The sequence below is a fragment of the Takifugu rubripes genome, chromosome 6, assembly GCF_901000725.2.
Source record: "Takifugu rubripes chromosome 6, fTakRub1.2, whole genome shotgun sequence".
NCBI classification, from domain to species: domain Eukaryota; kingdom Metazoa; phylum Chordata; class Actinopteri; order Tetraodontiformes; family Tetraodontidae; genus Takifugu; species Takifugu rubripes.
The window spans coordinates 9,172,121-9,185,108 of NC_042290.1; the positions used below are offsets into that span (position 1 = coordinate 9,172,121).

The 12,988-nt window shown below is 44.1% G+C and overlaps 1 protein-coding gene and 1 long non-coding RNA gene across 6 annotated transcripts in view; one reads left to right on the plus strand and one right to left on the minus strand.

The window, feature by feature from the left end:
- Window positions 1-9,681, plus strand: part of sez6l (seizure related 6 homolog (mouse)-like) — a 31,785-nt gene extending 22,104 nt beyond the window's left edge. The window contains exons 9-17 of one of the 2 annotated variants that reach the window (XM_029837951.1): window positions 26-164; window positions 1,172-1,368; window positions 4,552-4,746; window positions 5,060-5,251; window positions 5,647-5,841; window positions 6,487-6,522; window positions 6,790-6,904; window positions 7,304-7,409; window positions 7,501-9,681. In XM_029837951.1, the coding sequence (XP_029693811.1) occupies window positions 26-164; window positions 1,172-1,368; window positions 4,552-4,746; window positions 5,060-5,251; window positions 5,647-5,841; window positions 6,487-6,522; window positions 6,790-6,904; window positions 7,304-7,409; window positions 7,501-7,530 (1,205 nt within the window). In that variant the 3' untranslated portion in view covers window positions 7,531-9,681. The remainder of the gene's footprint in view (window positions 1-25; window positions 165-1,171; window positions 1,369-4,551; window positions 4,747-5,059; window positions 5,252-5,646; window positions 5,842-6,486; window positions 6,523-6,789; window positions 6,905-7,303; window positions 7,410-7,500) is intronic. The other variant, XM_029837952.1, reaches the window with a different exon arrangement.
- LOC115250218 (uncharacterized) lies at window positions 1,243-2,811 on the minus strand. Of its 4 annotated transcripts, none has more exons than XR_003888816.1 (4): window positions 2,617-2,811; window positions 2,449-2,538; window positions 1,615-1,879; window positions 1,243-1,375 (listed from the first exon to the last, which is right to left on the minus strand). It is a non-coding gene; the product is annotated as an uncharacterized lncRNA (long non-coding RNA). The 4 variants fall into 4 exon arrangements; XR_003888815.1 differs by having other exon boundaries at window positions 1,615-1,882; XR_003888814.1 differs by having other exon boundaries at window positions 2,449-2,811.
- Window positions 9,682-12,988: the final 3,307 nt, after the last annotated feature.

Here is a 12,988-nt window from a genome sequence, read left to right on the forward strand (position 1 = left end):
CATTACTGCTGTCCGTTCACCACAGCACAGTGTGGAGGCGACCTCTCTGGCCCCGGTGGTGTCATTCTCTCCCCAAACTGGCCCGAGTGGTATGGCGAGGGGGAGGACTGCAGCTGGAGGATACACGTGGACGAGGACAAGCGGGTGCTGCTCGACGTACAACTGTGAGCACGACACCAACACTCAGACTCACAAACACCAAAAGCGTTCCAAAGTTCTGCTCTTAGCGGGAATCATTAAAGCATTCTACTGAGCATGGAGACCCAGCGTGGGGGCTGGCACCCCATCTGCATGGGCCTATTTCCCGCTCGTGCTGAACCATTAAATCCAAATCTAGCAGCTCTTCTTCCCCTTTATGTGAAATTACAGCTTTTTCAAAGGCTTTACTTGCTGCATTGACTTTTTATTTATTATTTGACTGACAAATTGAAAGTCAGTTTGCCTGAAGTTTCCAGTTTTTTATTGGGCATTTTGTAACGGTGTGAAGTTTGTCCGTGTGCGCGCGCATTGCAGCCCAATTTCAAATCCTGGAAGGATTTGGAAAATGCCTGTAGTCTGAGTCCGGCTTAACAAGAAGAGGATTTTGAAATCGGTTCTGCCTTGTCCTGGAACACACTCGGCGTTGCTAGAAACCTCACGCGGCTCATGTTGATGAGCATCCCCCCCCCCCCCCCCTCTCTCTCCGCTGTGTAATCGCTAGAAAAGGGGCAGCGGAGTCGAATGTTCTCGACTCCACAAGCACCCACAGATGCTTCTTTGCTTTTGACCGATTCATTTAATAACACCGAGTGTAGAAGAGCCGTGTGGTGAAACATTTCATTCCACTTTGTTGTTTTTTCCCCCTTTTTTTTCTCAAACGCAAACTATTCTTACACATAATGTTTTTATGAAGTTCCAGCTGTAATTTGAATAAAGCATGCAACGCTGCGTGTGTGTTATTACATATTCAGATATTCAGAGTGTTGAATGATTGTTGTTAGTAGCTGCCTGATAAGTCAGTGGCATGTCTGAGAATATGACAAAAGGGATATTTGGCAACACTCAAGCAGTTATTTTCGATTTTAATTTTAAGGGTTCCATTTTGACTCATCACCCATGGATACATTCATCATAGAATGCCATACATTGCACTTTTTGCACTTCCCGACTCTTTCTGTGTCCCCATTTCCAGACTGAACATCAGCAACAGCGACATGGTGACCATCACAGATGGCGAAGAGCTCGCCACTCGCATACTGGGGCGGTACGTTGGCGGCAGCAGCCCGTTCAAGCTCTTCTCCACCACGCCCGATCTGACTGTCACCTTCCACTCCGACCCGGCCGGGCTCGTTTTCGGCAAGGGCGAAGGCTTCATCATCAACTACATGGGTGAGAACTGGAAGAGTTCAAGTCTGTTCATTATACATCATTTGAACAAAACTACAACCAGATACATATCATTCTCGGAATATAGATATTCCTGATACACATAAATGTTGCCATTGATTTATTTGTATACCAATGGAATCTGATGAATCTATTTAATCTTGTTAAATAATCCAGCAGCCATTCCGAAGCAAAAGTACCTTTCAAATGTTTAGCCTTCATGAAATGATAAAAATTCATCAGTTTTACCTGGAACAGAAGCTGGAGGGGATGTTGAGTCCTGCTGTGATATTTACCCGTGTAACTCTTAAGTGATGTGACCAATCGCCTTCCGATGGCTTTAACTGACGGCGATTAGAGGCAGAAAAATGATTCATGCACGAATGTGCTGCTAAAGACCGCTTTTATTCCAAACCTCTGAACGGCACCTGCTCCCAGCCACGAGTTCATCAGAAGTTGCCATGGTGATCTCGACAGCTTTTAGGCAGGCGCAGGATGTCACATGGGCATAAATCTGCTGAAATGTGTCCAGAAATTCTATCGTTTCATTCAAGGTAAGGTTAAATCATTTAACCACCCGTCAGCGCAAGAAAATCACCAACAGTGAGGAGGAAATGTGTGATATTCCCAGTACATCCCACCTGCTACCTGCATCAGAATAGACTTTTCTCAGAAGAAAATCCAACAGCACTGGGTTATAGATCTTATCTTTTAACCACTGCGCCATTAACACTGTATTTATTCTTTTTGGAAAAAATCCTTAACACACATCGCCGTTTCATTCTTTTCAAGTTCTTGAGCGCTTTCCTGTGAGCGACCTGAATATTTAAAACCTTCCCCGCTGAGCTGGAAACGTCAGATTCCATTCAGCTCTGCAATTTGTTTTAATTTAGCCATTTTTGCCTCAAGCTGCCGTCTCCTCTTCCTCTCTTCCCCATTTCTCCCCTCTCATTTTCCTGTTTGTCTTCCTGCTCATTTCCCTTTGCCCTTATTCAATCGCGTCCCATTTGTCTCTGCATCCTACAGAGCCGAGCTCGGAATTTAACGAGCGACCAAATATACCCCCTTCCTCATTTTACACACCGTAAGCTGCCGCTGCTTCCCGTATCCAAACAACTGGTGCCAATTTGGGATTGCGCTGGGACGCACCCGCTGTCCAATTTGCTTGTCCCCCTGCAAGACATCCCAAATTCAGACATTTCCCAGAAGAGCGTATCGAGTAGATGCAGCGTGAATATGTGGGCTGCTCACTTTTGATTCCGTGTGTGAGAGCGCGTGGACGTGTGGGTTCCGAATAAATTACCCGCCGTGCGCTCCGAGGCTGCGCCGATGAGGAGAATTCACTCAATACAGGATGAATAATTGATCCTGCAACTTACAAATCCCCGTAGGCCCGTTTTAATGTACAGTGTAATGCAATCCTCCAGACTGCAGGATCAATCATCACACACACACACGCACACACACACACACAGAATCTTTAAAGGCTGCTTTTCTTTCCATTCCTCCAGGCTGTTATCATTTTGGCCTTAAACCAGTGTAGGTTTTATTAATGTTCTTTCTTCTTCACAGCAGGAGCTGTTTTTATTTGTTTGTTTGTCTTTTAAGACGTCTACACTACACTAATATTCCAAGATTCCAGTGAAATAGGCCGTGCCTTCCAGGACTTCTGCAGACGTCCCAAAGCTTTTTTGGTTATTAGTTTTCCTGCTGTTTATTTAAGACACTGTTTATTATTTTTCATCGACTTGCGTTTGTTATGAAGCATCATCGATTTTTGATTTGGTGGGATGGATCCAAAGGGAGATTTGGTTTAATTTGCAATAGGTTTTCAAGTGTGATGCGTTTGATGTGTGATCAGAGGGGTTCTTGATTCAGGTTGTTCCGCTCGGTGTCGGTCTCAGCCTTTTGCTTTGAGTCTTCAGACTCATCATAACAGCTGAATTCCTCCATTTACTCCGCTCATCCTTTGCGTGTCAACATGGCCCAATTAATTTCCTTCAATAAAAACGTCCCAAACTGAGTCTAAGACACGGATGTTCCTGTTTTGGAGCGCGTATCTGCTGGAATAGGCTGCACCTGCTTGGTTATTGCTAAGAAATGATTTAATGATTCGGTTGTTTTAGATTTCATAGAGTTTCACTTTAACATAAAATTCCTTTCACACCTCTTATTAAAAGGTCTGAAGGCGCCTGTAGGTGGCTGATTTAATATTCCGTACATGGGCAGATCTCTGCACAAAACTCCTTCCCCTCATTTTAATCTGCAAACATGAAGAATCAACGACCCTGTGTGTGTGTGTGTGTGTGTGTGTGTGTGTGTGTGTGTGTGTGTGTGTGTGTCACTTCCTGAACTTTGAGCCCCAGTGCCGCTCCACCGGGGGGCTTCAACATTTTTCTCTCATCATTTGAGGTCATGCCAGATATAAATAACTCTTTAAACTCTAAAACTTGCACTTCTCTCCTTGAGTCTCTGCTAAGTTGTCTTCTTCTGCAACTGTAGACGTTTGTTCTCACCAGGAGGGGGAATTAGTGAGCAATTATTTCTTCTGATTTTAGCAGATGAGTAGATTTACCTGTTGAATTAACCCCTTACAGAAATCCTAATGCCTATTTTGTGTTTTAAATGTAGCTGTGATGGTTGCGCCAGATTACATTTAAGTGGATTTTATTTGGATCTTATGCTAGCAGTTACTCTTTTACTCTTCCGCATTCACCGCCGGTTAAATAAATGCAGTCCAATTTGGGAAAGCTGGGGAGCAGACAGAAATGAAAATTCTGACAGTAGCTGCTGTGAACTGAACCCAACTGGAACCGACGGCTGGCAGCTAGTTGTAATTCCAGCGCGGTCCGTTTCGTCCGGGGCCTGAATGAAACCTGACTGGTCTCTCAGACGATATTTGAATGCTGCCCGGTGCAGAACAGATCCATCATTCTGTCACACGGTCAAGTGAGCGCGCAATAAGTCCATCAATCTCCTGCTGTGGACTCCTCCTCACGGTGAATATTTGGAGGTGTCTAATGTCTGAATCAGTTGCGGTGCTGTTTATCTTGTTCTCTCCTTGACTCTCATGACTACTGCGATAAAGGAAAGGTGTCAGTCTGCTGAACCGGGCCGACAGGCAATAACAGCAAGGGGACGGAGTCATTAATCACCCTTTATATTTTTTTTCTTTCCCTTTTGCAGAAGTGTCCAGGAACGACTCCTGCCCAGACCTGCCCGAGATCCAGAACGGCTGGAAGACGACCTCCCACATCGCGCTGGTGCGGGGAGCGCGCATCACCTATCAGTGCGACCCTGGTTATGACCTGGTGGGACAGGACACGCTCACATGTCAGTTGGACCTCTCGTGGAGCTCACAGCCCCCGTTCTGTGAAAAGAGTAAGTCCCAACGTTCCACCGGCAGGAATGTCGTGCGAGATGCAGCTCAGCGCGTGGAGCACGTGCACCGAGTCTGTCTGTGTTGGATGGAAGCTGCATAGAGTCCATCCCAGACCTGGACAGATCACCAGTGCATCACAGGACACACACATTCACTCGATCTGGTGTGGGAGGAAACAGGCGTGTCATAGGGACACCATTACAGTTTTATGGAGCTCATGCATATATGGTTCCAATTTACAATACACCATAAAGCTAATCTACAAATATGGGTCACAGACTTTTGTTTTGATGTCTATCATTTCCTTCTCAGTCATGTACTGTTCGGACCCTGGTCACGTGGAGCACTCCACCAGGTCTTTATCCGACCCCAAGCTCCTGGTGGGGACGACCATTCAGTATAGCTGCAACCCTGGCTTCGTCCTGCAGGGAGGCGCCACCATCACCTGTTACGGCCGGGAGCCAGGGACCCCCGTGTGGACGTCTGGACTACCTCACTGCGCCTGTAAGTGTCGGAATGACACAGAGGTCCTTTTCCCCGTGCACTTAGCATGAGTGATGTCTTTTTGAAGTTCTCTTTTCTTTGCCGATATTGCCCCAGAATGCCAGAGTGTGCTGTGCTGCATTTCCATCTGATGACAGATGATTTACGTGCACTCGTGCGTGCACTGGTGCGTGCACTGGTGTGTTTCGGCAATGTGTTTGATATGTAAATTCTATGCTAATGCACCGTACCAATCAGCCCTCAGCCACCTGGAGGAGGGGGAGGAGATTATCCATGAGTCATGTCACTTCAGTCAGAGCCCGTCAAACATGTCAGCCGGGCTCTGACGCAAAAGCTCTGACTTGTTTTGAGAGACTCAGCAGGATCCAGTGTTTCCTTTCTTCTTTTTCTTTCAGCTGAGGATTCTGTTTCCTGTGAAAACCCTGGTCTCCCTGACAACGGCTACCAGATCTTGTCCAAGAGGCTCTACCTGCCCGGTGAATCGCTCACCTTTGTCTGCTACCAAGGATACGAGCTCATCGGAGAGGCTGCTATTAAGTGCATTTTGGGAAACCCGTCGTTCTGGAGCGGCCCGTTGCCACTCTGCAGGGGTAAGACTCACTGATTTTTCTAAAATTGTATGCATAGTAAAATAAAACACCCCCTCGTTCTTGCCACCTTTGCATTTGCTTCCGTTAAGTCCCTTAAGGATGCACTCAGGCCAGGCAGCCTGTACCCTGCCCGTCACCTTTGACCCCCAGGTGCAGTTCATTTGAACTGCAGGAGCATTCCATTCAGACTGTCAGGCAGAGTTCAGTGCATGGTGTCACTCATGCACGTACAGATGTTTTAACAAATAAAGTTTGCTTCACATTTGCTTGAAGAACAACACATAAAAAGTTTGATTTGGTTTGCCCCACCCTTTCACAATGCATTATGGGAAACAATGAGTGCCCAAAATCGGCTAGAGCCTGAGGCTGTTTTTGTTTTTCGGATCAGCTTTATATTTATTTCCGTGGTTTTGAATATCCCGACTGAAAGCTGCTGTAGTAAACGCCTGCAGAGAGGCCGAGGCTGTCTCTACTGCTCTGTGTCCATCGGCTCTGCGTCCTCCTATTGAATTTGGGAGGCGTCCACTAAAGTCAACAGAGCACTTGTAAATTCAGCTGATGGCCAGTTCACTGCAGCCTTGTTGAAACTCCACAGGAAGTGTGTAAATGTTCGTACGTACTGACTGACAGAATGATGTCTTGCAGCCAACCCCGAGTGCTTTGGCAACCATGCTTTGGAAGGTGAGTCCTCTGTGTGAGTCGGTGTTCTCGCTGGGTTCAAAAAAAGACAACAAACGCTTGTTTCAAGTGAAATGAACCCAGAAAACAAAACGTTTCCATCTCTTTGTGTCTGCTCTGCTTGCATCCTTCATTCCCACTGAATGTGTTTGCTCATCCAACACTCTTCTGTGCTTGGTGCTTCTCCAGTAGCGCTCGCCGGTCTTTGATACGTCTGACGCAGCTCGTTTTCCTCCGACGGTGCTAAAAACCCTCTCTGCTGTCTCTCAGTTGCAGAGGCCACGGCAGGTTCCACTCTGGATGGAGGGAACATAGCACTCGCCGTCTTTATCCTGGTTCTTCTGCTGTCTGTGCTGCTCGGCGGAGCTTACGTCTACGTCACGCGGTGAGCTGGGATTACCAGCCCGATCTCCGGGACTGAGTCTGAAGAGCTGTCTTTTGTTAACAGCTTTGAGACGGCTTCAGAGCCGTGCATTAGCTTCCCCCTCCAAGGAAATTGAAAGATGGTCGTCGGACTTTTTTTCCCCCTCCTGGTTATGAAATCAACTCCTGCTGCTGTGGAGATTAAACAACAAGACGCTGCACGTCTGTTTCCCAACTGTTTGCAGATTTATCTAACAGTTGTCCGGGTGGCCACAACGCTTCATGATTTCTGTAATTATAATGCAAACGAACAACAGACGAAGCATTTTTCCACGCTAGAATAAATGATTTTAATTTAGCAGTAATGATGGCTTTTTCCTGTTTCTGTTGTGCATGGCTGATTTTTGATTCTCTCCTTTAGATGTCGATATCACTCCAACCTAAGGCTTCCTCTCATCTACCCCCACCCTTACCGACAGATCACTGTGGAGACCGAGTTTGACAACCCGCTCTACGAGACAGCAGGCGTGAGTGTCCAGAATATTTGAAACCTTTAAAACTGGCCATTTTTCATCCCATTGTTCTCTGCGCTAACAGCGTTTCTTTCACTGTCACCAGGAAAGTCGCGAATACGAAGTTTCGATATGAGAAAGCTCACAAGAGACATTTCTGTTTGACCCATCCCGACTCCTCATCCTCTTTCTGTACCGAAGGAGAAGATGTAAATACAAATAGATGATGTCCAGCCCCCTTCGGCCATGAAACGCATCGATGGATCCTGTTCTCTCCTCCTTTGACGAGTCCGCTTCAGAACGCGCGAGGACGGGAGGGAGACGAGTCAGCAAACACTGAAACTGGGCCGCTGGTGTCGCCGCTGGGGGACAGAGGCGAAGGTCCAACAGCACCAGAGGACGTAAAGGAGGGGAGAAGGGAACAGAGCAGGGGACAGGATGCAGAATGAGGAAGGTGGACTGAAGAGCTTGAATTCCTTTTTTTCTATTTTTGTGGTTCAACAGATTTCAAATAACCTGGACTTTTTCAGAATGGTTAAAGTTATAGTCCTTAAACAAATCCTAGTTTTACTAATATCTGTGGTTGTATGCCTGATGTTACAGCCCTCCATGCAGTTATGTTGCCATATATTTCATTGCTGGTTGCAGTTTTATATCGAGTGGACTCACAAAATGGCCCATTCTGACCATTTAGTTTCAACATGGGCCTCAATAATCTGCCCCCCCCCCCCTTGTGTTTTAGCCTGCAAACTGCAACTGAAACCTCAGTTCATATGGGACGATGAGCACAACAGTGTTATATTGTTTAGAGATTTCCAAGAGCAGAGCTTTATTTGTGTTGTCGAACAAGTTTCTTCAAGTGATAACAGGAAACAATGTTTGTCTCTCGTGTTCAGTACAAGACGTCTTTTTTTCTTTTAAAACTCGGCGATTTTTACAGCTTGCTGGTGCTTTCAATCCAATGTCACTCAATCATGCTGTAACAATTCATCATTCCAATGAGCCTTCAAAAGACCTAAATTATCATCTTGCATACAGCCACTTGTCATTTTCTCCAGTTAGATAGTTCTTTGTAGTGGTTATTTGACCAATTTTTCAGCTCTCGCCACCACAGATGTTTGCTTCTTGTATTTTTTTTTTAATATCTCTACTTATGTGTGACTAAAAGAAATTGCTTTTATGATTTTCACATCACTCAGAGCTGAGAATACATTATAGGAGGATGATGATCACGCTCTTCAATGAGAATCCTCCAAACCCAAATATCTTTTCATGCTAATGAGACTTAAACAGTCTAAAATGGAGACACCAAAACCCAGGCCTCAAGGGCCGAAATCCAATTGGGTTTTCTGTCCTCTCAGGTGGGAAAACTTGTTTCCACTTAGCTTTGTAAAAGCCACAATTTTCCATCTGTGAGGACAGAAAGCCCGGTGGGATTTCAGCCCTGGAGGATTGGGTTCCAACATCCTTGCTGTAATTCTACTTTATGTAGCTTTATTTTTCACCTTAATTTAAGTCACTGAGCACCATACACTATGCATCGAGTGTGGTGATCAGGTGACAATCATGTGTCTGGGACAGAAAGCGAGCTTAATAGTGTATAAGAAACTTCTGATGCGGCTCCGCAATTATCCACCAGGTGGCGCCGCTTCAGCCAAAATTTAAGGATTATAACTTTAGGAGTCTTGGAGATTCTTCAGTGTTGACCTTAAAATGTTTTGCTTTTTTTTCTAACCATCCATGTTAATGACTCAGTGTTTCCTGTGACAAAATGATAACATACCAAAAACAGAATAATTGTAAGTGGCTTCATTTTCTTCCTCAGGCTGAAGAATTGTCCCCTGTCCTACATGTCCCATCTGCCCGCAGTCACCTTTAAGGCTTCTTACTTCAGCTGGTTCTGTTCTGGATATAGTAATAGTTTAAAGTGGTATTTAAATCTCTGGCTCATGGGCCAGCACTGTACTGATGTCTTACTTCTCACATGTAGTTAGTTCGATGACTGTCTTATTGTGGCCTCGGAGTTCCTCCCAGTCTGGTACCAGTTGTTGGAAAAGGACCATGTATTGATTCAGATTTGATTTCAATGACCGATCTTTGATTGCAAGGTCAATCACCCCAAAAGATGATGTATTTATTTTGATGTACTGTATATGTGATGTTTTATGCAAACTGATAAATGTACATTTTCTTTAAATAAGAAGACAAATGTTAACATTTTCCCTAAATAAAAGGCAAAAAATCAATAAAAAAGATAAAACTACATTTTAGGATATTTAGTTGAGTTCTTGTATGTATGTATGTATGTATGTATGTATGTATGTATGTATGTATGTATGTATGTATGTATGTATGTGCTCATAAAATTTTGCTTTTACAACCACTCTATCAGAGCTCAAAATACATTATAAGAGGATGGTAAACACTCACTTCAATGAAAATCCTCCAAACCCAAAAATATTTTCATGATAATTAGATGTTAACAGTCTATAAGACGAAATTCGAGATCCAGTCCTCAAGGGCCGAAATCCAACCGGGTTTTCTGTCTAACCAGGTGGAAAAGTCTCTAAATTTGCCTCTTGTAAGAGCCGATTTCCACCTGGGAGGACAGAAAACCTGGTTGGACTTCTGCCCTCCAGGATTGGATTCTGATGCCCTTGGTCTAAAATACAATTGTTATGCGGCACCACAATTATCCACCGGGTGTCGCCACTTCATCCAGAGTTTTAAGGTCATAACTTTAAGAGATTTGGAGATTGTTTAGTTTTGATCTTAAAATAATTTGCTTTTTTCTAAATATTCATGCATTATTGACTGGGTTCCAACACCCTTGCACTAATTCTACCGTACATAACGTTCACCTTAAGTTGAGTCACTGAGCACCATTGTAAAGCCAAACCCCTTGTTACTTGCTTGGCACTTTAGTGGTTCCTGGTGGTGGGTAAGTGTAATTGCAAGTATAATAGGGAAAGGTTTGTGACGTCACCACGCAGAGGCGTGCCTTCCTCACCTGCAAGGTGTTTCCAATTGTCCTCATTCCCAAGTTAGAAAAGCAATGAGACAATTCTCGAGGTGTTTGCTCGCAAGATCTGGAGGGACAGTTGGTAAGCACCATTTTAATTTGTTTTAAGCCTTAAATTTCAGTGTGTCGGAAAAAAGACGTAATACTGTATTGTGACTGCGCTGATCGTTGTGTTAGAACGTTCACTTTCACAAACAGCACTGTTTACAATTAGGATGTTGGTGTTCAGTGAGAGGTGCAGGCCCAAACAGGTATATTGTTGTAGTTTGTAGCGACTAAAACACAATTAACCCTGGTTGTCTTAGTGAAATTATGGTGTAGCCTACTTCCTTGGTTACGTTATTGCGACTTTGCACATTTATATTTATAACTATTGGGTATTATGTGTAATATGTCTGAATTTCTTAAATATGTTCATTTCTTTATTGTTAAGCAATTTCATATGTTTATATTTTTCTTTTCTATTTCAAGGTTTTTCACCTAGTGGCCACTGGGCTACCTGCTGTGATCTTGGGCTGTCTGTAAACTAAAAGTCACCCTGATGAAAATGTTATAATAAAGGGAAAAAGAAAACGGAAACCCAGACTGTTGCCTCTGAGTGAAACCCTACTAAACCTTCAATCTTGCAATTCCTTTCAAGTTGGAAAATAAGGGCAAATAAAAGAGAAAAGGAAAACCTTTACCCCCAAAAATAACTTGACAACCATACACCATGCATTGCAACCCAGTCTTCAAGAACCGAAATCCAACCGTGTTTTCTGTCCAACCAGGTGAAAATCGCCTGAAAATTGCCTTCTTAAAAGCACCTGGGAGGACAGAAAACCCGGCTGGATTTTGGCCCTGGAGTACTGGGTTTTAATACCCTTGCTTTTATATTTCACCTTACGTCACTAAGCACTATACATCCAGGTGTCGTGATCAGGTGGCAATCATGTGACTAGGACAGGAATTGAGCTACTAAACACTGTAAACCAAGGACGTGAAAACCCAGCCCTCAAGGGGTGAAATCCAACCGGGTTTTCTGTCCTGCCAGGTGGAAAACGCTCTCATTTTGCCTCTGTGAGCCGATTTCCACCTGGGAGGACAGAAAACCTGGCTGGATTTTGAATCTTCAGGATTGGATTCTGATGCCCTGAGTTTTTAAAAAAAGGTATGCACCACAATTATCCACCAGGTGTCGCCAATTCATCCTGTGTTTAGAATTATAACTTTTGAGAGTCTTGGAGATTCTTCAGTGTTCTTAAAATGTGTCTAATGTTTATTCTAAACATGTTTATATCTGGGTATGCCAAGTGTTCAACTACAATATATAATAAATCAAAGTGTCATATGGTGTCAAGAGCTCCAACATATCAATGCTTTATTGGGTTTATTGGTTTGAGTCCATACTCCCTTCAGTATTACGGTACCAGTTATCTTGACAACCTTTATTAGCAGGAATAAACTGATCCACAAATAGTAAAACATACAGTTCAAATAATTTTTAATTAAATTCACAGTAAGGCAACATCATACCTTGGCAATTAGAAATACGTTTGAAAAATTCATTTAAGTCAATTCCACTCTGGGCCTGGTTTAAACTTTGTGACATACTACAGTTATTGAGCACAGTGGATTATAATTAACGGTACTATGAGTGTGAGGCGAATAAACGGAGGTAAGGAACCAGACACAGTTCTTGCCTCATGCCTCTTGTTTCTATCAGCTCACATTAATCTTGGTTAATTTGAAAATCACGTGATGTGAAAACATCTTATCTCACCATAACATGATTGTTTCTTGTTATAACGCGATACTGAATCCCGCAGCATTGACGGTCGATTTTGCCATCTGTAACTCACCTGACGGCTGTGACGGCCCACTAGGTGGCCTCACGTCTGGGTTTAATATTTGGGATATGGTGTCTTTGGCTGCGCCTGGTCTGGTGTTGTGCTTGGCCTGCAGATGGAGCTGTCTGGACCTGTTTGGGAGGCCACCACTCCAGGTGGGGCTCATTAACCTGATGAACCAGTGATGGCTTAAAAACCCGTGTTCAGGACGGAGATGGGGCTGATTGGGCCGAGGGTCAGCTGCTGCCGAATGAAATTGGAAACCTTGCCGAACGCGTCCACTGGAGAGTGCCAGTCCCGTTGTTAAAGCCTCGTTGGGATTACCCTCGTTGGATTCTGATTATACCCTGTTGCACCCTACTGCTTTCACCGTTACCATTGACTGTTCACTTTACTTTTCAATAAATCCCTTTTTGTTAAAAGTGCTTGGTCTCCCCGTTTATGTTGTGGTCATTCGGAGCCAAGTGGTCATGACACGGCACATCTGACCTCTGATTGGTCAGAATCTGGTTGTTTCCGGCCGTGGGGATCGCGGGGCCTTAGCATAACACGTGTTCTACGTGTTAATAGTACTGATCAAAAAAATGAACCAAATCATTTTTCAGATTTAAGTTTTTGATAAATTCCAGCACACAAAGTAAAACTTCTGAAGTCAACAAAGACGAGTAGCTGGCTGACGCTCTTAAATCTTATATAGTTAAGTTTAGAAAAGATTTTCTGCGATTTGAATATTAAGATCTCGT